The 27,006-nt window shown below is 42.7% G+C and overlaps 1 protein-coding gene across 1 annotated transcript; it reads right to left on the reverse strand.

The window, feature by feature from the left end:
• Window positions 1-393: 393 nt before the first annotated feature.
• Window positions 394-21,728, reverse strand: LOC144133847 (kunitz-type serine protease inhibitor 6-like). Its single transcript, XM_077666924.1, has 4 exons — window positions 21,676-21,728; window positions 15,171-15,359; window positions 13,449-13,511; window positions 394-620 (listed from the first exon to the last, which is right to left on the reverse strand). Exons 1-4 carry the CDS (start codon window positions 21,716-21,718, stop codon window positions 394-396), a joined length of 522 nt encoding a protein of 173 aa, XP_077523050.1. The 5' UTR covers window positions 21,719-21,728.
• Between the last annotated feature and the right edge of the window lie 5,278 nt (window positions 21,729-27,006).

Genomic DNA, 27,006 nt, shown 5'->3' on the forward strand with positions numbered 1-27,006 from the left:
GTTATTGAAAGGAAACGTGATGAAATATATAAGAAATATTTTGTGTCCAAACGACAGGCTGCATTCGCTATGCCTGAAACAACTTGCCGTCATCTCTTCCCGCAATGCGGATGCGTCGAATACTCAACATGTCGTTTCAGAGCTATGCAGTTGCGTTAAGTGGCCCAGATTTTCGGTTTTGTCACCTTGTGCATTTATGAAAGAATTTATACCAGGACACTCAGTGCGCCATGCGTCAGCTTTTTAGTTATGAAACAAGGAAAATGTGGAGCAGGCTTACTCTCGACATCGGTCGATATGTTTACGCGTAAGACGGCTGTATTAGATATTTTCTTTTTCGCCTACGTTTTACCAGTTCCCAAACTTATATGGCATAAAAAATGGCACACTGCATTAGTCTTCTTTGTGCTCTTCTTGAAGCGGCATGGGACCTTCGGGCACTCGACCCCCGCAAACCTGCATGCAGTCACGTTGGGTTTCGAAGTTGTTGCCGTTGCTCTCGCAGCCACCGTAGGTGAACTGGCGGCAAGTCTTGCTGCTGGCGTCGTAGTAGAATCGGAGGAACCTCGCCTTGCAAGGGCCAGTGTATGGCGGCCGCGTGCATACACCTTCGCCGGATCCTGAAAGTCATGAATGTTTCCGTAATTTATTTGCATAAGTAAACAGTGAACTATGAGTAATCTTAGAAGTAAGCATTGAAGCATAACGTTTAGAAGTCATTGATGACTACGATTTTCGGACATCAATATGAATTGTGAGGCAACTTTGGAATATTGCAAGGTTTTGTAATAGAAGTCTTAAAACATTGGGTCACTCAAGCGATGTGCTGGTAATTATTTCGTTTAAAACTTGTCCATCGCTCGGATGAAGTAAATACTACAGCAGAACACGAATGGGGAAAGTTTCTGACAAAATTGAGACCGTTAATATAAAATATGCAAGCCTCACGAGCAAAGTTCTGCACATATACTGATAGTTATATCTTACAAAACACCAAAAATTTCGTTCAGAAAGAATTTCATATAAAAAATACGCACGGTAACAATATCTACGTATGACTTCGCTCATAAAAATATGACTAATACCAGCGACCAGCGGTAAATTCCAAGCTCCAATCAGGCGTCTATATAATCATCATCATCAATCCAGCTGTGTCCGCTGCTGAAAAAATATTCACATGGACACCCATTTACATTATATGTTGGCAATAAGTTAGCATTGGAAACTGTCGGTGTCTTTAGATCGAGTTCTTTGTTATTCTTTGACGGTTGTGCTTGCGGGTCCCTATATATCTGCCTGCACAAAAGGAAACATCACGTTTGGTCAGCTGGCAGATGGTTAGCTGTTTCCTTGCAGAAGATCTGAGGTGGCGACAGAGACGCAAAGCAACACCGAATTGTACGGTTGTCACTTCTGATTAGATATTATCACTTCGGATACTCTGATACTCATCATTATCATCATCAGCCTGACTACAACCACTGCAAGGCAAATGACTCTCCCATGTCTCTCCAAATAACGCTCTCCTTTGCCAGCTGCACCCACCGTGTGCCCGCAGACTTCTTAATCTCATTCTGCCACCTAACTTTCTACCACCCCGTACTACGCTTGCGTTCTATTAGAATCCGCTGCGTTACCCTGAAGGAACAGCGGTTACCTTGCCTACGTATTACATGCCCGGCCCATGCCCGTTTCTTCCTCTTGATTTCGACTAGGATGTCATTAATCCGCGTTTGTTCCCTAACCCACTCTGCCCGCTTCTGGTTTATTAACGTTACACCTATCATTTTTTCGCATAGCTCGCTGCGTTGTCGTTAACTTGAGCTGATCCCTTTCCGTAAGCGTGCACGTTTGGGCCCCGTAGGTGAGTACCGGTAATACACAGCTGTTGTATACTTTTCTCTGGAGGGATATTGATAAACTGCCATTCATAATCTGAGAGAATCTGCCATATGCACTCCACCCTGTTCTTATTCTTCTAGTTATTTCCCTCTCATGATCCGGATCAGCGGTCACTACCTGCTCTAAGTAGACTAAGGAATCCCTTGCACAGAAAGAACAAGCCCTACAGGAAGCGGCATCGATTGTCGGAACATTTGCTGCTAGTAGTGGCCTTCGCTGTGCACCGGAGAAGTCAGAAGTAATCAGGGTGCACGGTCAAAATTACAAAAACTCTGGACCAATAGATCTCTATGTAGAAGACCAACCGATTCGAGAGGTCTCGGTCATTTGAATTCTCGGGCTTTGGATTCAAAGTAACCTACGCGCTGGACATACCATAAAAACTCTCAAAACAACCACCCACCAAATTACACGTATGATTCGTCGTATAACACGCCACAAGAAAGGCATGCGCGAGGAAGACACTCTTCGTCTTGTACAGTCCTTGGTTATCTGCAGAATAGAATACGGCCTTCCTTATCATCATCTCACAAAGGGAGAACTTAAGCAGGCCGACACTGTCATTCGCAGCGCGTACAAAACAGCTATCGCCCTTCCTCCAAGCACCTTGACCGAACGTCTAATCGAGCTTGGAGTCCACAACACCTTTGAGGAGATCAGAGATGAGGTCTTAGCATCGCAGAGAGCCCGACTCCAACAGACCACCACCGGAAGAGCCATTCTTCAGCGCATTGGTACACCACGAGATCTACAAGAGCTCTGGCGACACACTTCCCTACCTGCAAGCATAAGAAGAGAAATCTCGGTGGCACCGCTCCCAAAACATATGCATCCAGAAATCCACAAAAGCAGACGGGAGGCTAGGGTCACTCATCTACGACGGCGTCTAGAGTCAGATCACAAAGCAGTCTATGTAGACGTGGCGGCGCACACTGAACCGAGCGTCTTTGTTGCAGTCGCCCTTGACCACAATTTTCAACTACTGACGAGTGTTTCACTCCGGACTGAGGATCCTGCCGCGGCGGAAGCCTCCGCCATCGCCCTTGCCATAAGCCATTGTGATCTGGCGGACAAATCAGCTCACATAATAACTGACTCGAAGTGAGCCTGTCAATATTACATTACAAGGAGAGTCCCAAAAATGACAGCGGCTCTACTTATACAGTCGGGCCTCTCACCTACACTTCAACGCCCCCATAACATTACTTGGACCCCGGGCCATTCAGGCGGCAAACGATCTAGCTTGTGAGCTAACAAACCGAGCGGATCCTTGCCCGTACCTCACCCCTCTACCATCAAACTATAGGGAACGGCTGGAGATGCTTAGATTAGATCGTAGAATATATCCCCCTCCCCATATTAAACTCACCACAGAAGAAGCCACATTTTGGAGGTGAATACAAACGAATACTTTCCCTAACCTGTACTTGTACAGCTTCATTCACCCTTCCAAATACATCCTCTTCTGTCCATGGTGCGGCGAAAAGCCTACGCTGTTTTACATTTCCTGGAATTGTCCCCAAAAACCACCTCATATAAAAACATTACAGACATCATACGAGCAGTGGGAGGCAGCCCTGACCAGCAATGGTCTGGAGGACCAGTGTCGCATCATCAGACTGGTCCAGGCATCCGCCCAAGCCACCGGTGTCCTGAACTGAGGAGTCCGCCTACCTGACTCGTAGAACACTTCAATGAAATAATAAATGTTTTATCTCTCTCTCTCTCTAAGTAGACATATTCCTTTTCCGCTTCCAGCTTCTCGCTACCAACTGTGAACCGCTTTACTCTAACTAGACTGTTGAACATTAATTTTCTGCATGTTAATTTTTAGACCCATCTTCTTGCACTGCCTGTCTAACTTATTGATCATTCTTTGAAATTCATCTCCATAGTGACTCAGCAAGGCAATGTCATCAGCAGATCGCATAGTATTTAGGTATTCTCCATTAACTGTTATCTCTAACTGTTCCCAATTGAGGCCTCGTAATACCTCCTGTAAACAAGCAACGAATAGCATTGGCGAGACCTTGTCTCCCTGCCTGACGCCCCTTCTTATTGGAATTTTATTTCTGCTTTTATGGAGGACTATTGTAGCTGTGGAGTTGTTACAGACATCTTCCGGTGTTTTCACATTAGGTTGTTCTACAACCTGATTCCGCGATGCCAGCATGACTGTCGAGCTTTCCACTGAGCCGAATGCTTTCTAGTAATCAATGAAACCTATATATAGGGGTTGGTTATATTCTGCTCATTTCTCTAGCACCTGACTGATAGCGTGAATGTTGTCTATTCTGGAATATCCTTTACGAAAGCCTGCTTGATCTTTTGGTTGATTGAAGTCTAAGGTTGCCCTCACTCTATTAGCGATTACCTTAGGAAATGCCTTGCAGGCAACGGACAGTACGCTGATCGGACTGCAATTTTTCGACTCCTTGGCGTCTCCTTTCTTATCAATTAAGATTATATTTGCGTTCTTCCAAGCTTCTGGTACAGTCGAGGTCATAAGGAATTGCGGATACAGGGTGGCTAGTTTTTCTAGCACAATTTCCCCTCCGTCATCCGTCAGATCTGCTGTTACCTGATCCTCATCTGGGATCCTGGGATACTACGAGGCACATTTTTCCGATGAGGCTTTTAATTTTTTCGCATTCAAAATATGACCAAAAACGTCAGGTTATCCTTTCCTGGCGCAAGCCTTGATCGACGTTTTTCAATTTTCCTACGCCTAAGCACTCCGATGTGCTTTTGGCTGCTGCTGTCATTTTTTTCCTTCACTTACAATCGTCTCTTTTACGTTAATGGACAAACTGTTAGTGGTCTTTCGCAGATTATGCTAAATCTAAACATCCACGCTTGAAGTGGGCTTGAGTATAATTTTTTCTGAGCACTTTGGTTGTATTTTGGACTCCATTTATATATGTCAATACTCTCGTGCCCCGGAATGGGGTTATAGACGGCGTGGGTACAAAAATATAAAAACACATATATGTAAAAAGTGCAGATTTGACAAAAAATAATAATGGTGCTGTTGCAAAAGGTACTAAGTACTGACTTCAAATTTGGCGCAGCACCGCCGCGGTAGCTCAGTGGTTACGGCGCTTGGCTGTTGACCGAAAACACGCGGGTTCGATCCCAGCCGCGTTGGACGAATATCAATGGCGGAAAAATTCTAGAGGCCCGTGTTCTGTACGATGCCAGTGCACTTTAAAGAACCCCAGATGTCGAAATTTGCGAAGCCATTCACAAGTGCTCTCTTATATCCTGAGGCAGCTTTGCGACTTTAAACCCCCTTGAACCCAAAAACAATTTAGGCAAAAGAAAGGGGAAGGTGGTTACACACTCTGTGTAAGCTTTTGGAACAAATGAAGTGCGATGTCTCAAGAAAGGCTGGGTTCTTTGCAATAGGAACCAGGAGAAAACTTATTTGTTCTGTTTTTTCTTCTATGAAGCTGATTATGCGGCCACGAATTTATTGTAAGGCTTTTGTTAACCTTGAGGTGTAACCATTACAGATCAACGCTAGCACGCTGAGAGAAAAAACCTGTAGCTTTGGGCCGAACACTGCCTGCCAAATGAGCGCGCAGTGATTGTTTTTTGCCACTAATTATTTTCATGTGCCAGATACGTGATTGCTAGTTTACATGGCAAGAGTACTGCGCTCAAGCTTCAATATAGTAAAGTCTTATTCCATTCTCTGGCAAGAAAATTTATTGCTTTTATCTTCATTCTATTTTTTTTTCAGCTTAAACTCGCACTTGTAAGCTGGAAGCTCTGAAGATGAGCAGTATTTTTGTATGTTACCCAGCTGGGCACTTGCATAGAAAAAATTAAAACCGGCTAAGCAGTTTTATAATCTTCAATACGTGTGGCTGCCGCAAGCGCCGTCCAGTCGTAAATACATAGCGGACAACGCCAAAGCGAATATTTCACCTTGCCTCAAGGTTAGGCTATATATATATATATATATATATATATATATATATATATATATATATATATATATATATATATATATATATATATATATATATATATATATATATTTAGTTTCCGCCCTCGCCGTTAGATGACGTTCTACGTCACACTCGCGGTATTACAGGTCGTGCTACGCCCACCGCTATGGCCGAGGGTGGCGCTGGTGAACACTCTCAAGGTTCGCTTACACGCAGTAAACATAAATACCCACGAAAGCAGCACATTGGACTGCCATCGCCGTAGCTCAGTTGGTAAGAGCACCAGACGCGATATTCGGAGGTCGTGGGTTCGGATCCCGCCGGCGGCATGGTTGTTTTTTCTGCTGCTTTATAAGTAATCTTCTTTAAAATGATTGATTGGCACTAAAAATAAAAAAAGATTAAAAACATTCCCCTATGCCCCTTGGTTTCGGTGACTGTTGGCTTCCTTAGTATGTTTGTCAAACGGGCCCCTCATTTCCTATATATATATATACGTGAAGGATGCCAGCAGTCACCGAAACCATGTATGTAGGAAGCCACCTGTCACCGAATCAAGTTATTTTCTTTAAACGAACTGATGGGCACTAAAAGTTGAAAGAAAAATATAGAAACGTTCCTCTGTGCACCTTGGTTTTGGTGACTGTTGGCTTCCTTCATGTTTGTCAAACGAGACCCTCATTTTCTTTTTATTTATTTATTTATTTATTTCCTCAAAGGTCTCGGTTGAGACATTACATGAGGGAGTGGACGGTATCTGGCAAACAGGGCCTCGGTTCCGGCAGTGTTGATGCCATAGGTAGCATAAGAGAGTTCTCGCGCAGTTTCCGCCATTGCCGTTAGATGACGTTGTACGTCGCAATCAGGGTATTACAGGAGCGTACAAATTTCAGCCATTTAACGAACACGGAGACCTCCCATCATCATGCTCTCTTTTTTTATTCACAAAGTATCAACATATTAAAACCTTGATTTACGTTAATGTTACTGAACACTACAACTGTGACCGAACCTGTTTGGAATGTCGAGAAGAGTGCTAGTCAAAATGATATTTGAGCCCTACGTTAAAACCGTTTTTTCAACTCATTAATAGAATTGACATTTTCACTAGTTACTGCAATAATTATATGAAATTATTTTACTTGAGCACCCAGTGGCTTAATTGTAAGCCCTCAGGTAAAGTTTAATGTATTTAGGTTAGAGGTTTTATTAAACTAAGACGTAACTGATCATACGGAAACCGCAAATTTGTGTTCCCCTTAAGACACCTAGGTGTTCCAGGTGGTGTAAGGTAGCCAAGTAACGAACGTTTAACCTCAGAGCATTTTTTTTGCAGAAAAAGTTGAATCTCGATTTGGGAAACCCAAAGGTATAGAGCTAAAAATTTCTGATTTTACAACACTTTGTATGTTAGAACGTACCGTTGAACTTTTCCAACCTGACTCATTCAATGTCTCGAGCTAGTTCCTTTTTTATGACACAAGACGTTGTTGTAACAATAAAAGAAAAAACAATAAGTGGCTCATATTGTGTTTAGTGACAAGCGTTGCGTGCGCGCTGTACTGCAACGCTTGCTTGAGATGGTGAAAACGTGATAATAACAGAGGAAGTGCACATCACCATGAGTAGCCACTGCCGGGCGTAGTTTCCCTAAAAGTACAGATAAATACACATAATGTCATCGCTCTTCGAAATTTCCCTTTTTATATTCAACATCAAAGCAAGCAGTTCCCATCCTGTCACAGCAATTCTTTTTGTGGGAATGTATGGAATATATCAATCAGCCGGAATTCGTGAGCGCTTAGTGCGTGGAAATTACTGTATATTATCAAATGGAGTAAAATGAAAAAAATGGTATCCATTCGGAATATTCCACTGTAACTATTTCCTGTTTTGATATTGTGTACTATGTGTAACGGATACTGTGTGATTTCAATTATCTAAGATTAAGAAGTATTATATATGAGACGATTTCTAATGCGATATAATAAATATTAGTGCATAGTCGCTATACTCATTAAAAATCAAATCTGCTGAGTTCTCACAGAATGCGTGTCTTCGGTCAAATGTGTACGGGAATCCCCCAAGGTGGAGTAAATATGTAATAAGGAAGTAATTACTCATTGGCATCCACCCAAGCGAAGCCTTACGGCTACAAAGGAAAGCTATACAGCTTTCTCAGAAACTTCCTAAAGAAAATTTGTCCCGGTTACGGGTTTCGATGTAGCCGTAAGGCTGCGCTTGGGTGGATGCCAATGAGTAATTTGTTACTCCTTTATTACATTGTGTCCTTGGTAAAGAAATTATCTTTGTGGTTTTTTGCCTATACGACACTTTGAATCCACAGCACTGACGCCGCACAATCAGCAGATTGGGCCGTACGCTGGTTTATGTAGCACGAGGGAGATGCAGTGCTTGTCAATACGCAAGAACGGGTATAATGAGGCTGTAAGTGGCGAGAAAGCACTTGTAGCAGAAAATTTTATTGGCCTTGGTTCGTTTTGAATTTTTTTAGATTACATTTGATTTATTTGTTTTCGCTCTGATACAGAAAGGGGAGCAAGAGCAAAAGGCGAAAAGCCTGACGATGGCTATAGCCCCGCATACAGATTGGCACAAACGGTTTTTAACGTAGCTTTAAGCGACAGGTTCCACTCTAGACTTCTGAGGGAAATAAAAAAAAATTTCACACAGCACTGAGGGAAAAAAAGGTAAACAAATCATGTAACAAAAAAATAAGCGTAAGCAGCTAACAATGAACCGTATATGCTAAAACAAAATACTTAGTACAAAGGTCAAAATATAACACAAATCTGAATATAGTCGTTGCTAGCTTAGCAACAACATAATAGCAACATACAACAGCAAGATTCAAAATAATAATGGACTCTTAAAAATTACAAATTAGGAACAGAAACACGGAGGATAATGTGAGTTTTAAGTTATTTTCGATCAGCAGAACTCTAAGCTTGTTCTTAGAGACATTGGCACTCAGATCTGTTAATTCTTGCATTTCATTTAGAAGGTTAGCTGTTTTATATTCAATATGTTGTGCATAATTTGTCCTTATATGGGGTGGCCGTAAAGTTTCCTTACAGAGTGTGTGTGCTGGAGCTGCATTGGATTTTTGTACACTGTAAAGCTTCCCCTTTTTTATGTACTGAAGCAATTTAAAATAATAAATATGATCGGCCTTTAACTTTTTATATTTCAGCAAAAGCGCACTTTTAAGCAGTAATACCGGTGGGTTTTTATATGGCTCAAATATTCTTAGCCCTTTTTTTTCTGACTAATTTATCTTTTGTAATTGTGACTTGTAGTGGTACCCAAGATTAAAGCGCAGTAGAAGAGCTTAGAAGAAAAGAGCGAGCAACAAAGAACAGTTCATAACCGTCGAGGAGGAATGAGTGGACAAATCTTAAAGAGGCAGCCAACTGTTTTACTAAGCTTAGCTATGAGGCTGGTTATATGAAAATAACGATAAAAATAAATAGTGATAACACACCTAAACATTTTTGGGGCTTGACTTGAGCTATTCCTTTGCAATCAAACAAAATTTCTGTTGCAGATTCCCTAGGCTTGTTTAGCGGCGCAAACAGTATGTATTTCGTTGTGTCAACGTTCAAGCATAATTTGTGTTTAACCAAGTAGACAGGTGGAGCGTAAAGTTATTGACAGCATGTTCAATATCCAGGGGTGAATGGATAGAGACAAAGACATAGGTATCATCTGGATACATGATTAGTTCCGGGGTGTTTGGAATAGAGCATAAAACATTTATTTATGTTATGAACAGCAAAGGCCAGCGAATAGATCCCACTAGAATGGCTTTTTTACTGGCAGAACTGGAGATGTATATATAACGAATCTGACCATTTTTTTTCTCCTGCCTAGGCTATATATTTTGCCTAGGCAAATAGGCAATATTTTTCATTGAACCTTCTGTGATGTGAGGTTGGGGGGGGGGGGGGGGGGGGCGAGATTACGAACGCTTGCAGTGCAGGAAGTAAAAAGGGTAAATTTAAAGCATTGTCTGCTGTGAGGTTGTTACCAATGTTAACGAACACAGCATGAATTGTTATTTTCAGCACGTTGTTTTCAGCAGCGATATCTCAAGACCCAAATGTTTTCAAAAATGCCTCAAAGCCTGTGGAAGGACAAGTTTTTTGTGCTGTCAAGTCTTCTTGTAAAAGGTACACTCCCAACGAAGAGAACTTGAGTCTCTCGACAAGGAATCGCGTTCTAATCACAAAAGGAACTACAATTAAAGAAACTAGCTTTGATAAGTTAAAAAATATCAAGACAACAAAAATAGATGAGTCGCCATGGCCGGCTTATTTCGCAAGTAAAATTCGTGAATCGACACTTGCTTTTCGGCGGGACTCTCAGACGCTATGTTAAACTGCTATTCACTTCAGTTCGACAGTTTCAGAACACTGTATGGACTAATGGCAAGATGTGTATGCCAAGAATTATGTAGAAAAATGCGTCTTTTGCTTCTAACTAAATGTTAGCATAACCAAGACAAGACAGATATATAGTTTCTGTGGCAACAATAATCAGGGGCAGTTCTCTGTGTCCCTATAATAGGCCTTCTTAGCTATATAAATTGACCCCTTCATCATTACCATCAGCCAGAGCACTCCCACTCCAGCGAAAGCCCCCCCCCCCCCCCCCCCCAAATGTTTCTAAATAACCCTTTCCTGTTCATGCTTGCGACCAACCTAACCCTGAAACCTTCGTAATATTATCAGCTCACCTACTTCCGCCTCCTGCTAAGCTTGCCTTCTCTTAGAATGCAGTGTGTTACCCTTAACGACCACTGGTCATCTTGCCTTTACATCACATCCCCTGCCCAGGCCTATTTCCTTCACTTGATTTCGACTATGATGTCAATAACTCTCGTTTGTTTCCTGACCTACTCTGCCCTTTTCTTGTCTCTAAACATTACACCTATGATTTTCTTTTCTATAGCTTACTGCGTTTTCCTCAATTTAAGCTGAATCCTTTCCGTTACCACGTTCCTGCACATTAGGTGAGTACCGACAAGATACATTCGTTGTATTCTTTGCTGTTGAGGAATATTGGAAAACTACCATTCATGACATGAGGAAACATTTCATTTGCGCCCCAACACATTCTTATTCTATTAGTTAATTCACTCTTGTGATCCGTATCTGCAGTCACTACCTGCGACAACTATGAGTATATCCTACCCACTTCCCGCACCTCGCTACCAACTGTAAACTGTAGTTCCCTTCCAAAACTGTTGAACGTCATTTTGTTTTCAACATACTGATTTTTGGCCAACTGTTCTCCTCTGGCTGTGCAAAATATTGATCATGGTTTGCAGTTTATCTCCTGAGTAACTTCGCATGGCAATGTCATCAGCAGAATGCAGATTACTAAGGTGTTCTTTATTAACTGTTATCCCCAACTGTTCCCATTCCAGTTATCCGAATACCTCCCGTAAACAGACGGTGATTAGCGTTGTCGATATTACGTCTCTGTGTCTGCCATCCTTCCTTATTCGAATTTTACTGCTGACTTTATGAAGCACTATCGTGGCTGGCCAACTATTATATATATATCTTACAGTATATTGGAATAAGGCTCTTCTACAGCCTGATTCCGCTATGCCATCTACACTGCTGAGGCTTCGAATGAGGTAGATACTCTCTCTTAATAAAATAAGGCTATATATATAGGGTTTGCTTATATACTGCACATTTATCTAGCACATGATCGATATGTTGAATGTGGTTTTTTTTCGAGGAATCGTTACGAAAGACGGCCTAATCATTTGACAGATTAAAGTCTAAGGTTCTCCGTCCTCTTTCGGTTATTATATAGGTAACAACATTATTGGAAAAGGTGCGAACTGCAGACTACTTCACAAATAACAGTGGTCATATTAAAAATTTCTTAAGTGCTGAATTCAAGCACGACGCATCCACAATTGAGGCAACGGCGAGGAGCAGCTTGTTGCGCTATGTATAAGTTTTTGAAAGAAATTGATTGAAGCGCGAAATTTCGAGAAAAGCTGGCTTTGCAATGGGGAAAAGAAGAAAACTTATTACTTGTGTTAATTTCGTATTTCAAGCTGGCTATGCTGCCATGAAATTTTTCTAAGTTTTTTGTTACCCTTGAACCCTAGTCGTTTCAGATGAACGCTCGCACGCTGAGAGAACAAACTTGTAGCTTTGGACCGAAGAGTGCCTCCGATATGAGGGCCCAGTCATTGTTTTTGGCCGGTAATTCTTTTCGTGTGCCGCATACGTGGCTGCTAGTTCACTTGGCAAGAGTACTGCGCTCAAGTTTCAATATAGTAAAGTCTTATTCTCTTCCCTAGCAAGAAAAGTTATTTTTTATCTCCATTGTGTTTTTCCGCTTACACTCGCACTTGTAACCTGAAGTCTTTGTAAGATGAGCAGTATTTTCTTATATGTTACATTGCTGGGCACTTTCATAAACAAATAAACATTTTCTGAGCAGTTTTTATAATCTTTAATAGGTCCCGCTTCGGCAAGCACCGTCCCTTGAAATTTTATTAAACACATAGTAGACAGCTTCAAAAAGAATGTTTCACTTTCCTTCGCGCATATGCTTATTTATGTTATTCACTTTATAAATTCAGAGCATGAATGGTGCGAAGTTCACTGTGTTTTTACGGAACTCGTCATACTCCGTAACTCTTCCCATATTACGCAAAGCTACCATGAACTGTAACTGTTCAAAAATTTAAATAAACTACAAGATTACATCTATAAAGCCCAGATAAGAGTTTAACACAGCAGACATCTCCGCAATCAGGCTAAGTATTAGATTTTGTATGTTTGTTCATTAAATATTTCAGAAAGCAGCTCTTTCCTGAAGATATTGAAGTATGATGAAGTGATTGCATTTCATTACGAACTTCACAGTTAAGCAGCAGCTAAGTCACGCCCGGTAATTTTTCTTTAAGGTAAAGTAGATACGCGCCCTGGCAGTGCAGTCCTGCCATTACTCCATCCTCTTGGAATGTCTGATATCACGAGACATTCATTGCGCAAGGTTGCAGTGTTTTCTGGAGCGCTAAATCCAAGCATTTTAATGCACCGCCATTTATCTGCGGCTCCTCCCAGCTGCACTGCACAATATACTTCTCTACATCCGATTTTCAACCTTGTTTTCCGTTAGGTGAAGCGTAGTTGATTACGCTCATGGATTGGTGTGGTCTACTCGTCCTTGTTTAGAATTTAAGTACCGGATTGTGCTGACGTTGTCGTAGCATTGCCGAAAGCAAAACTGTGCTTGGATAAGAGAAATTTGTTTTACATTACTGGCTACAAGCTGAGAATCTCTACTTACGCCCAGTCACCTACAGATAGCAGCCAAAGTGACTAAGGTGCGGCTAAACCGTTGTGCTATACGCTTAAGCATTTGGGATATATATTTACCAGCAAATAAAACAAACAAGCACGTGTGAGACATCAAGTCCATTTTCGTTACAGAGTTTGTTGAAGAGAAGGAATCTTACACTTATAGCACTTGCTCATTGTATTTTCGTAGGTGTTTAAATTAGGGTGTAGCTTAAAGACAGCCACTTACCGAGTACTTGGCCCTTCTTATCATGGAATGTGGCTCTCTTGACGCTGTGAGTTGTTTGGTTGACTGCAAAGGATAGAAATGTTACTGCGATTGCCAATTTGAACAAACCTTGGAGTGATTTTTGGGGCAAGGATAGCGAAACCAAAGGGTCTGCCATATATTCGTTCTTGCGATGTCAATCATTCAGCTAATATCGATGAAAGATATACTCGTTCTCTGAAATGTAATATTTTAATAAAGACAGCAATCAAGCAAACGTTAGGAAATGACGTGTGCATAATATTGTTACAAACAGGAAATGAAGCTCAGCTGTTCGAATAGCACAGGCTCTCTTATACCTATGCTAGCTGTTTTATTCAGAAAGTTTCAACAGTTGGAATTGTACTTTACGAAAGTTATCTTGATCACTAGAGTAACTGTGATCAAACCTCTTTTTAGAATGTTTAGTAATTTTGCAGAGTGCAAGCCGAAAACATTTTTTCCAGTCCTGCGTGAAAAAAAGCCATTTTTTATACACTATTGAACAGGATGAATAGTTTGATGATTAAGTGCTCCATTTGTTATTTCAATTTACTTGTCTGTAAGGCCCTATGGTTTGTTTTAAGCCAGGAAGTAAAGATAAATGTATTTAGGTTGGTGGTGTTTTTCACTATGACAAGCAATCAAACGGAAATCGGAGATTTTTCTTGACCTCAGACTTCAATAAGATATTGCAGTAAGGTTTATGGTAGCCAAGTACGGACGGTTTAACTCTGAGCTCTAGTTTGCAGTGAAAGCTGCAGCCGTACCTGCGGAACCGTAAGATAGAGATCTAATTCCTTATTTTAAAATGCATTCTAACTTAGAACTCAGAGTTGAACTTTTCACAATACGCCTCCTTCAATGCGTAGAGCTGGTTTCTTTTTTTATGACGAAATACGTTGCTCCAGTCAAAAGCGGAAAAAATCTAATTGTGCCTGAAACCTGTTGGGCGACATGCGTTGTGTGTAACACGTTGTGTCGCGCTCGTGTGGGGTGGTGAGAACGTGATAATCACAAAGGAAATGCATGATGAGTAGCCAATGCTGTACATCGCTTTCCTAAAGGTCCAGCATCGCCATTTGAAACTTGCCATAAACATATTTCCTGAGAACAAGCAGTTGCTTCCTGTTTCTCTTGAGAGGGAGAGAGAAAAACGTCATTATCAGGAAAATGGTGATCTTCCTGGGTTGCTTGAACAATCCTTAATATGGGAATGCATAGACAATGTCAAGCAGCCGGGATTCATTTGCCTGTAGAGCGTAAAAAGCAGTGTAAAATGCAGTAACAATAAAAAATCTGGTCTTCATTCGGCTTATGCACTCTAGGATAACAAATTTTCTTGCGAGCGAGAAAAATTGTGCTCAGCTATTTATTCTTTTGAAATTATTATATGTAATGGATACTGTGTGATTTGAATTATTTATGCTTAGGAAGCATTATATATGAGACTCTTTCTAATGCAAAATTTTAGATGTTAGTCAATAGTCTCTGAATTCATTTTAAGCCAAATCTGCTGAGTTCTCACAGACTGTCAGTCAGTACTACTGGCAAGTATCCTTTGGTGCTTAAAGTTTTTGTCACTTGCTACCTATAGCAGGTTAAGCAAGTTGTTCAAGAGTATCCTACAACACGCTGTCCACTTTAACGCTATATATCAGGGCTACGCGTTAAACATTTGTGCAATTACGGGCAGAAACTCACGTGTCAGTGGAGCGCATGTCTTTTCGCACTGCTCCTTGTAGAGGTATCTGTTCTTGTTGCCACCGCAGCCGCCGTAATAGAAGGGCTCGCACTTGCCAGACTCCGTATTGAGCCACCACCTCGGAAGCTTAGCCTTGCAGGGCCCAACTTCCGCCGTTGGAGTGCATTGTTTCTCAAAATCTGTCGCCGCTGCGGAGGTAAAGTAAAATGAAAAGATTAAGGCAGTGGAGCACAATACATAGTTAAAACGAATTTTAGCCTTGCAGTACCCAGAAAATGTTACCTTCTTGTCTCATACAAGTTCCGCCGCCAATATTAATATTAATATTATTAATTAGTTTTAGGGAAAGGAAATGAGGAAGTATCAGTCTCATATATCGGTGGACGTCTGAACCGCTCCGTAAGGGAAGCGATATAGGAGGGAGTGAAAGAAGAAAGAGGTGCCGCAGTGGAGGGTTCCGGAATTATTTCGACCACCTGGGGATCTTTAACGTGCACTGACATCGCACAGCACACGGGCGCCTTAGCGTTTTGCCTCCGCTAAGGCGCCCGTGTGCTTTGCGATGGCAGAGAGTCATTATGTCTTTTAGAACCGAATGCCACCTATAAAATTTAGGAATATAACAGAAAGAATGCTGTGCTCTTGATGTATAGAAACCAAGCGCAATATTCTCCAGGCTCTTTCGAAAAGTATCCTTACACAAAAAGAACTAGAAAATGGTGTGGCCACGTTGCTGTACGTCAGGCTAGGCGCTTCAGGCAAAAGTTATTCGTTGGCCTTGAAAATGTATGTGGAAGTAACGTTAAGAGTGCTCATTCATGAGCAGGGTTTTATACAAGAGCCGCTGCTTCGTGTACAAGTTTGTACAATTCTTGGTGCATTTGGGTAGCATTCTCATTGGCTCGTGCGCTAACACCGGTAGTGGTTGCTCCTTCCTTCTATGCAACGTCTGCACAAACGCCATATTATCATCATGATCACCGCCATCATAATGACTATGTTTACGAAGCATGAATTCCTGTCTTATATCGGTCAAACTATGTTGCTCGTGGGCCGGCGGCAGCCGCCTTTTCCCCCAGAACTACCCAATCCGACCCGCTCATATTAATTTTTGTTGCCGCTGCCACGCTATCCTTCTCTTGGAATCCATTGCTTTATTCCAGCGCACATGTGATATGTTGCTTTTGCATTAAATGTCGTGCCCATATTTCATTCAAACAAGTATATGATCAACTCACTCTTATTCTCAGAAACGCACCGCTGTCTTTCAATCTGTTAATAGTAGCCCAGCTAATTTCCATTAACTTTGTGGTTTCCGTCTGGTTTTCGTCTCCACGAGACATTGAGTCAGCAGAATTTACAAGAACATGTCGAGCACAAGCATATATTGCACAAGGGAGAACCGGTACATGTCAGTCAGCCAAGCAAGTGTACAATGAGGCCTTAAGTGGAGAGAAGGTACATGTAGCAGAAAATTGTGATGTCCATGGTTGAAAACTTTTTGATTGACCCTTCTGGAGACTGACGTCTGTAGGTGCAAGATAAGAGGCGCGTGCAGTGCAGCAAGGAAAAAGTGTAAATATAAAGGGTCATGTACTACGAGGTTGTTTCCAAAATTAATGAATACAACATAAATTATTGTTTTTTAAGCTTGTATTGAGCCGCAATATCTTCAGACCGCAATGTTTTCACAAACTATTCATAGCCTGCTGAAGAAAAAGTCTTTTTTTCTGTTCTCGAGTCTGCTTCGAAAAGGAATACGAAGAAGAAATACAAGTTTGCCTCTGTGGATAGGGTACGGCGTCCTAATCACAAAGGAACCTTCAGAAAACAAAAAACGGAATTTTATTATTTTTCCTGTTCACATCGCGATTATTACCAACTATCTGCAGACCCTCTTTATACCGTAGAAAAGTCCAAAAATTGAAAAACGTGTGTCACCAAGGCCGGCAGATTTCGCAAAATTTATGCGTGCACACCTATTTCCCACCGGGAGTCCCGGACACTTCGTTGCACTGCCATTCACTTCAGTGAAAGGGCTTCACAAAATTATATTGACTTGCGGCATGATTTCTTAATCGAAATTTTTCGCCGATAAATGTTTTGTTTGCTGATGAATAAACATCAACTTAGCCAGGAAGAGCCGGAGATTTAAGTTTACTGCAATATTTAGAGACAATTGTTTTAAGGGCCGCTGTCATAACGTTTTCTGAACTATTTCATTCCCGGTTGTTGCATAAGCATAACAAATTATCAAAATCTCCAAAGCATACCGTAAACATCTTGGGCGCTTTAACGGTACACAAAAATCGGAAGCGGAGGGCTACTCACCACCACAAACTCTATGAGATCAAAAAAGCTCGTACTGGGGAATTCAAATTCCTTCACCCTTCGACCTTGCTTCTGTAAAATTCACCTTTCCGGAACTTTGCCAGCATCGGGTAACAATTTAATGATGCGAGTGAAGGAACCATTTGACATTCCAAATATTTCTGATAAAAAAGTTTCTTCGGAAATTATTTTTGCAAAGAAAAAACCGGAAGAGGGCTATACTCATTTTTTTTCTGGAGGTTTTAGGAATCCTGCTTCTTGTTTGGCGAAGGGCGTTATTTACATTTCCGAACTTTTAGAAGTTCTCGTCAGAAAGTAATGGATTTGATCTTCTTGTCACTCGCGTGTCGCTAGACCGTCATAAGTGCAGAAATTTTTCTTTATGACCCGGAGAACTCGTTTCGGGCGCCGTATAGCTGTCAAAGAAGTGTCTTCAAGAAAGAAGCTGAGAATACGCTCTAATTAATCGCTGCCTAGAAGGTCTGAATGACAATCAGGTACGTAGCGTGCTAGCCGCTCTTTCGAGGGTTGTGGCGATTCTTAAATTTTCGGTTGCCTGCTTATACTAGAGATGGGTCGCTCAGGAGTGAGCAGGATCTTCTGAGCCGTTCTTTTAAAAGAGCGGGTGAGCCGTGGCTCAGTGAAAGTGAGCGGCGGTTCTTTTGGAGATCCGGCTCACTGATCCATAGGACCGTAGTCCTGCGTAGTGATCCCTGCCGAACGGCGAACTGTCTGTTCCGTCAGAGCTGGGTCGCTGGGTCTTCTGTCGGGTGCGATTTGCGCGCCATCTGTTCGCAGTGCGAGAAAGCTGCTTTGTCGTTCAGTTAGCCGTGTCGAACCGTCCGTCAGAGCTGCTGGGTGCGATTTGCGCGCCATCTATTAGCAGTGCGAGAAAGCTGGTTGAGTGAACGGGTCGCCCGCTCGCTGAACGAGAGATCCGGATCTCCAAAGGAGCCAATCGGCTCACTGAGCCGAAGACCCGGCTCTTCAAAAGATCCGGATCTTTTGAAGAGCCGGGTCTTTGGCTCAGTGAGCCGTTTGGCTCTTTTGGAGAGCCGCTCTTCTGGTGAACTGATTCTTTCGTTCAGTGAGCCGTTTGGCTCTTTTAGAGTGTCGCTCTTTTGGGGAACAGCTTCTCTCGTGCAGTGAGCCGCGCGACTCTTTTGTAGAGGCGCTTCTCTCGTTCAGTGAGCCGTGCGGCTCTTTTGGAGATCCGCTTCTCTCTCGTTCAGTGAGCCGTGCGGCTGTTTTGGAGGGCCGCTTCTCTCTCTTTCAGTGAGCCGTTCGAAGAACCGTTCAATCAGAGCCGGGTCTTCTGGCAAAGTGCGTATTTCTGGGCGAGTTGGTTGAGATACATTCCGAGCAAAAGAGCGCTCACAGAGCTTGTCCTCGCTTTCTGTTGTCCTGCGGTGTTGTGTCTTCCTTGTTATCGTCCGTTGTATGCGAGCGCTGTTTCGCTCAGAACGTGTCTTCTGGCAAATCATTGGCAAAGGATGGCGCCGTTCGTTGACAGCTGTTGTTCGAGCGATGTCTCACGACTCTCACCGATCGTGCATCGTGAGCTGGTGCAACATTTCGAAGGTATTAGTAAAAATACCTATAACACGGTTATTCTACTAATGCACATATCGTTTTTTTTAAAGCCAAACAACTAAACTCTATAGCAGATGTTACAGTGTAACCTGCTAGTTATTTGGCTTTCATGAAAACAAAACGATGTTTGCATCAGTAAAATAGCCGTGTAGTAAATTCAGGCATGGTCTCTTCCTTTTCTTGAGAAGAACAGGGCCTCTCCAGGCAGTGTTGGAAGATGGGGATGATTGTCGAATTCGGATGATGAAGAGAGGAAATATATCTACATAAATGTACAAAGGCAAACTGAGTTACAGAAGCAGATCTGACAAAGACGGCCGAACTAACTGTAACTAAAAAAAGGTAATTCTCACACAGAGAACATACACTACAAGAACTTACTTATCGACCCACGTGTTAAAGCTTAGGTATATTTGCAGAATTACAAGCCACTGCACGGAGCCTCTAGCTAAACTAGACAATACCGACTTGTTATTTGTAATGCATTTGCTTGCGTTTATGTAAGTTTTATAAACAAAGAAGTCAGAGCGGCCGTAATTCGAGGCCCGTCCTAAGTTTAGATAACCAATGAAGGTAGCCGCGTCGCAGGGGAGAGGGGGTTAGAGTGAGAGAATGAGGCGGGGTAGCAAGGGAGAGAAAAAAATAGAGCTAGAGACGCGCTTGAAGGAGCCGGTAGCATGCGGAAGGAAAAGAAAAAAAAGTGATGGTCCCTGCGCCGCACTTGTGGAGAGAGGGAGTGGAAAGGAAAGAACCACGGCTCACTCGTTCTTTAAAGGAGTTGCTCAAAAGACCCGGCTCTTTCCTGAGCGACCCAAGTGAGCGGGTGAGCCGTTCAAATGATCCGGCTCACTTCAGTGAGCGGAGCCGTTCTGAGCCGCTCACTGAAGTGAGCCGTTTTGCCCATCTCTAGCTTATACCCCCTTACCACACCTTCATTTCAGTAGTGTCTAACCACAGAAGCGGCCTATTAGTTTGAGGATCCGCCCGTATGCGGGAGGTGCGGCGTTCGATCCATGCAGCCGCCGGGCACCCACCGGTGATGCAACGGGTACAAGCTTTCCCTTAGCCCGATGCCTCGCTTATTAAGAGTGATATGGTCGGAAAATGAGCCTTTGACCCACCTTGAACATACTAAACAACGTTGTGCCTTGGCGCTATTTGGCCACAGATGCCCTTTTGCACAAAAATCATCATTATCAGTTATATCCTTTCAAACAAATCTCCCTCCTATAAATAACCATATAAATATGTGTTGCCCTAGGTGCAACGCCCTTTTGTTCGCAATTCTGCCTTTGCCAGCCTAATTGTTGGACTCCGCATCGTGCACTTTCTTTTCTTGAAGAAAAACCACTTACCCTAAGAGTCTATCTTCTGTACACATCAATAAAAGCCGTGCCCGTGCTTATTGCCTCTTCTTTATTTCACTACATTACCATTATGTTGGTTCTCTTCCGTTATGATATCCTATTTGTTAAAGTTACATCTACCATTTTCTTTTCTGTTTCTCAATATGGTGCCCTAAAATAATTTGGCGCATCTGCATTACACTCCTGCTCTTTGTCATTGTAGTGAAAACACAGAAGAGATTACGTGTTATACTTTCTTCTTTAAGGATAATGGTAAGCTGATAATCCTGACGCGTATGGGCCTGCCGTTCGCTATCGGCACGGCTATTATTCTCCGAGCCATTTTTTCTTTCGCGTTACGGATCTCCAGCGAGAATTTTCCTTACAAAATTGTGCACTTGTGCCCACTTATAGCTGGCGCACCTGTGAGGAATGTTGGTTCATAACGAACACTGTTGAAAGCAAAACCATCAACTCTTTATCACCTCATTGAAGAGCTTGGAAGGACCTTTCATCAAGTATGGATTGGGGAAGGAAATGCGCATAGCGCAATTTTCCGTTTAAAGATGTGCCACTGCTGCCTGAATGTGATTATGGCTTAAACCCTAGAAGTGCAATTACTATGAATTTTAGATACAGCGAACGGAACCCGTGCGACCCTCGCTATAAGTGGGTTCGACTGCATTGACTTACTACACCCAATGCCCTGTCGCCTGTCATAAACTTTTCCCCTTTCTCACACTGTTACATATTACCCTATTTTCTTATTGATGTTGAGCCACATGCTGTTGCTTTCCGTTTTAAAACCAAGAATCATGCGCTGTGCCTCGTCCCTAAGTTACTTATCAAGACAACGTCATCAGAAAATCAGGACAGGGTGAGGTGGTCTCTATTAAATTGTTTAGCAAGCTCCTCTCAATTCCAACCTCTGAATGCCTCTTATAAAATCACCATTAACACTCCTTTTGTTATACTTTGGACGAGTCGGTTTCTCTCGTGGTTGCCGAGTACTAAGAGCATTTGCTGGCGTCGGCATTCTGAAAAATGTACTTCAAGTACATAAAAGTAGTGTTTATAGAGGAGGTGCATTTTACGCAGTTGGTAAAGTTTAAAAAAGGGATTTTTTTTATCTTGAGAACTTTGTACATCGCATCGCAACACGAGCTTACAAAATGCAATAACCATCCCGCATAAATGTGTTGGAGAAGTTAACAAGTGTCTTCACGAGGCTCACCACAAGCGGCGCCGATGATAACCAGGAGCAAGCAGGCCCTCATACTTGAAATGAACAGCGGGAACGGAATGTATCCCGCTGGCCAATCCGGTCTTTTATATCGCAGAGAAATATATGGTATGTGGATGTCCAGAACCATTATCTTACGCTAGGCGGTTGGAAGATAGACGACCGCATCACACGCATGTGGAATACAAGTGCAACTGGGGCTTATCAGGCGTTCTGGTTCTCGCAAAAGCTAGAAAAAAAGATTTACGCATAGGCCCTGGCGACGCTAAAGTAAATAAATAAAACGTCTATGTTCTCCACTGTTTACGAAATCTCTTATTTTTTTCCACATTGCATGATCAGCTTTATATCTGTAATAAACACTATTGTGTACAACTTCATTTTGAAAACAGAAGCAGAAATCTGTATTTTCAGCAATACGGTATATTACAGGCTACAAAAGAGATTACACGCATTTTCAATCTATACTTTAGCTCAATATGCAGCCAAAACAACAGCATTAATAGAGGAATATATTTGCGCCTAAAAAAAAATATAAAAGTAAACGATGTGTCAGGCAAAATTAACTCATCATAATTTACCTGTGAAATGGAAAACTTTGCAGCTGTGTTCCGTAGTGCGCTATAGTCAAGAAGTCTTCTACAGTATGTTTGTGCTGTGCAGATTATTTCACGTTCCGGTTCTCTGGTGTAGCCTGGTACGGTCACAGACTAGGGAATGTTTTGGCTAGTGCGTTTGTTGGCTTTGTATCAACTTGTGCTGCTTGCGATCTACATGCCTCGCGTCGGCGCCTGTCACCTTTGGGCTAGGTACAAAGCTCGAGAGGCCTTTCGAAATATTTGGCAGGGCTTCATTTATCCGCTCTTCTCGCAGGACGACAAAACGTTCTGCGCGTCGTAAGGCTCGGCGTGCGTGCAGTGGGTGGTCACGAGCAAACGCCAGCGCCCCCCGAGGGCACTAAAGTGAAGTGAGGCGCTACTCCTCTCGCCTCCTTGAAGAGCGCAGTGTGATCCTCGGCTGAAGGTACCAGGTAAAAAGCTCTCGCTGTAAAAGTTCAAAGTGCACGTTTGATTTAAAAAGTGAGAAAGATTGATGCCAGTAGTGTGTAAACATGTGTATAGGCATGTACTTTAAAAACCAAGGATTATAAACAAACCAAAGAATGTAACTTAATGCAACAAGGTGCTAGCGGGGGGGGTCTCATGGTCAGTTTCGTCGTAGAGGTGAGCTGGCCGGTACGTATTGGCTTTCGAATGCATCACCCGCGTATTCTTTCAATTCAACTTACGACGTGCAGTGACTGCAGTAGTGCACAGATTGCAACAATATCATCCTCTTGACACGGAGTAATAAAGGAGACACAAAAAAGCTCGTTTTGTGACCAGTCCAAGCATGCAGCGTGCCTTAAATTGTTTGCACTTCACTTCTTTGCGGGAACTACATATGCACCCCTGAAGAAGGGAAAGAAGAGACATTTTCCGAAATTAGATATCAGCTTACTAAAGACAGGTCACAGCCTTCCCGGTATTCGCAGACACTGGTAACGCTAAGCCACAAAAGCCATAATTCTAACCCCAAAAACTTATTTTTGAAAATAATTAAGGTCTTCTCTACAAAACCTGGTGTTTATAGCCCAGGCGTCATAGGCAGCCGAACACCGAGTTGCAGAAATTGTGTTCCCAGGTAAAGAGAAGAATTTTGCAGCATAGTAATACAGGTGTGGCGGACGTCTGCAAAATTCAAACGACGTTAACTAAGAAAGTGATCAGCTAACTTCTAATAGTTGACTTTTTATCTACCAGCGATCGGGACCTGACTGCAATTAGAGATTTCTAGTGGGTCGTTAGCAATAGCCGCATCCGTTTCTAGAGTTTAAATGACGCAATTACCCTAAACTAATTTGGCCCATTTATCAAGCCATTCGAAAGCAGCGCTTGCGGGACGGGGCAGGTGCAAAGCAACGTCAAACAGCGACACTCTGTGACGCACGTTACACGCGACAATCTCATCCCGGTCCGTTCTGGAGTGTTCTCTTCTCCTCGCAACTTCGCCTCTCCAGTGTGGGCGAAGCATAGAAAGTAACGTTTTACGTGCGTCACAGAATGTAGCGATTATATTGATGTCGCTTCCCTCTGTGCTGCAAACGCGCTGTTTTCGTATCGCCTTAGAAATGGCCCACATTAGTTAAGGCACCGTGCCGAGGAAATCTATATTCTGAACAGTTATGTGGATTTTACTAATGGCCGGCTACACATCGCTAATTGGAAAATGATTGCCATATTAATCACAAAGGTGAACACCACAAAATAAAAGAAATAAACTCATTCTCTAAGCTCCTTGGTTTCGGTAACTGTTGGGTTTATCATGTATGTTATAACGAGCCCCTCTTAATCCTTCCTTGTCGGCTAATAGCTAACGACAACCTCGATTCTGGCAGCCTTGATGCCGTAGGTAGCAAAAGAGGGTTCTCACAGAGCCTCCCGCCTCACCGTTCAGTCACTTTCCTACGTTGCACTCGCGGTAATTCAGGACGCACTACGTCCGCCGCTATGGACGTTGGTGGCGCTAATTAACACTCTCATGGTTCAGTACACTACAAATAAATACCCACGAAAGCAGAAGATTGGACAGCCATTATCGTAGCTCAGTTGGTAGAGCACCAGGCTCGAAATCGTGGGATCGGATCCCTCCGGAAGGATGCGGTTGTTTTCCTTCGGCTTTCTAATTAATATCCTTGAAAATAATTATCCTATTAATCTCCCACTGAGGAACATCACAAATTAATTTCAAAAACATCGCCTATGCTCCTTGGGTTTGGTGTCTGCTGGCAGCCGCCATGTCAAGTAAATGATGCGGAACAAACAGATACACAAACCATATGGAAGAAAATACCGTCATCATATACAGAATGCAATTAGTTGATTTTACAGTTTGGAAGCGTTTTATGAACTCATAAGGTGAATACTCCTAGCAATATTATCCTGAAATGAAAGGAAGCAGCCACTGTTTCCAAGAATATGTCCCGCAAAACGTTTCTGATATACATGATTTCCACGGAACATAAAGCAGCCAGAGTACATGTACTTTTCCGGAAAGTAATAGATCCCATTTGAAGACATTGTGCTAGCCAACAAGGTCTGCAAAAAGTTTCTATCTGGCATCTTCGACATGATTCAGGATTGGATGATATTGCACCACAAAGTATTAACCAATTTCCCCACGCCGAGCAATATTTCACAGGTTTAGAGACTTTTCATGAGACTTCAGATGTTTTTCTCTTTTCAGTAATATGTTGCCGTAAGTATTTGAGTGCTATTTTATTAGCTATTAGATTTTCTATTGATCTTTGACATAAAAGAATCTGAATGTGAGGATAATGCCGGGGAACGTTAACTTTCCACTATAAACACAGAACTTTTCTGATAAGGCTCGCCTCAACGCTGAAATATGGTGTTGCAACATATTTAAACAAGAATACTTGCATAAATTTTAATGTAGGCCACACAATTGATCTTTCAAAAATTTGAACAGTTTTTCAGCCAGAAGTCAGTTATCTGGCAAAAATTGCGGCCACTTTATGACCTGCTATATTTCGGATCTAATAATCCATGTAATAATCGCTCAGTTACTTTCGGGATGGATTGCTACAGCCTATAAAATAGAAAGACACGCCGAAAACTTCAGGCTATTGATGCACAATCACATTGCTCTTTGTTTTGAACTGCGGCCTAAGCTCAGAAGTACGGCTCCGTGCAGCCACTCGTGACACCACATTTCCGGTGTTGCAAGAGAAGCAGCAAAAAGACGTACTTTTTGCCTCAGAGGGTCCGTTAGCAGCCTGTGATCTCGGTCACGCCAACAAAAGATTGCGTGGAACCTGGGAAATCCAACACAAAAGGGATGTTAGGACACCTCTTTCTGCTGTTTTTCGTTAAGCTTCTTTTCTGCGCGACTTATCAACAGGACAGAGCGATAAACCGATAAACCGTGGCCTGAGTCTTATGCTAACAACGAAGTCAATTTCCGCTCCTGAAGAGAGGGTTGTGAAAGAAGAATCTCCTAACAGCGTCTTTTTCGTGGCTTCCACATAATTAAACTCCAGCCAAGCAAATCTTGAAATTTCTTGTTAATACTAATATAAACTTAGGATACAAAAATTAAATACTTAGCTTCAAAACACGCCAGTGGCAGCGCAGATTTAAAAGTAGATATGCACGACATTGCAGTGATTTCGAACATTAAATGCATTTAACCAAGAGAACTGTTTAATGGCGTTGAGGTCGTAAATACCTAATTACCACAAAGACTGTTCTCAGAACTTGGTGCTATAGAAGTCCCTTGGGACCAATGCAGTAAGAAAAGTTACGTTCTCAGTATATCAAAAACACTGGCTGGATCGTTTCCTGTACTTTTCTTTATTTCTAACAATAAATGTGTGTGGTACTACTATGCGTTTTTGTTGAGTTATGCGAGCGCTTTTGGTTATTTCAAAGATGGCCTTGCTATAAATTACGCCCAGGCCGGGTGCAGGTGCCGTCTACTGGTATTAACCGGTCAAAGATAAACGTCTTCACTGGCGGAACAGAAGCCATGATTCACAGGGTATTTGTGCGTGTCACTGCCTCTCACTGTTTGAGCTCTTCCTCTTTTCTGCAGTATTTTGCTTTTGTGCGTGAACTGTGGCCTCGTCATCCTTCGGGATGGCGGGAGTACAACCCCTGCGTCCACCCGTGGTCACCGTTGACAAGACTGCGGCTCTACCAGGTGGCAACTCTAGTGCTGATGTGGAGCTTCCAGATTCGTTTGATGAATCCACGGTGACAGCGATGGATTCTGACAGCAGCAGCTTCACGCTTGTTGAGTCGCGCCGCCTGAAAAGGAAGTTGCGCCGGACATCGACAGCGGGTGAGTTGCCTACGAGGAATGTTGACCAGCCAGGTGTCTTCTCAGTGGCCTTCGTTCCTACAACGCAGACGGCTAATCTGAACACCATTAGCAGACAGAGGCTAACCCAGTTTTTCGACCGGGTTGTTCCGGAACAAGTCTGTGAAGTCAGAATTAATGCATGGAAGAATGTCCTGAGAGTAGATGTTACGTCTCAGGCATCAGTAGACAAGCTGAAAGAAATTAGCGTCCTCGGTGGCATGGCGGTCCGCTCCTACGTTGCTTACGGGAAGCGGACAACCACTGGAGTTATCACTGATGTTGACCCGGAGATAGCTGACAAGGACCTCTGGTCGCTGATTAAATCTACGGCCCGGATTTTTGACATTCATCGCTTCGGGCGCTCCAAGTGTGTCAAACTAGTTTTTGAAACTGACG

Source organism: Amblyomma americanum, chromosome 5 (assembly GCF_052857255.1).
Source record: "Amblyomma americanum isolate KBUSLIRL-KWMA chromosome 5, ASM5285725v1, whole genome shotgun sequence".
In the NCBI taxonomy this organism is placed as follows: Eukaryota; Metazoa; Arthropoda; class Arachnida; order Ixodida; family Ixodidae; genus Amblyomma; species Amblyomma americanum.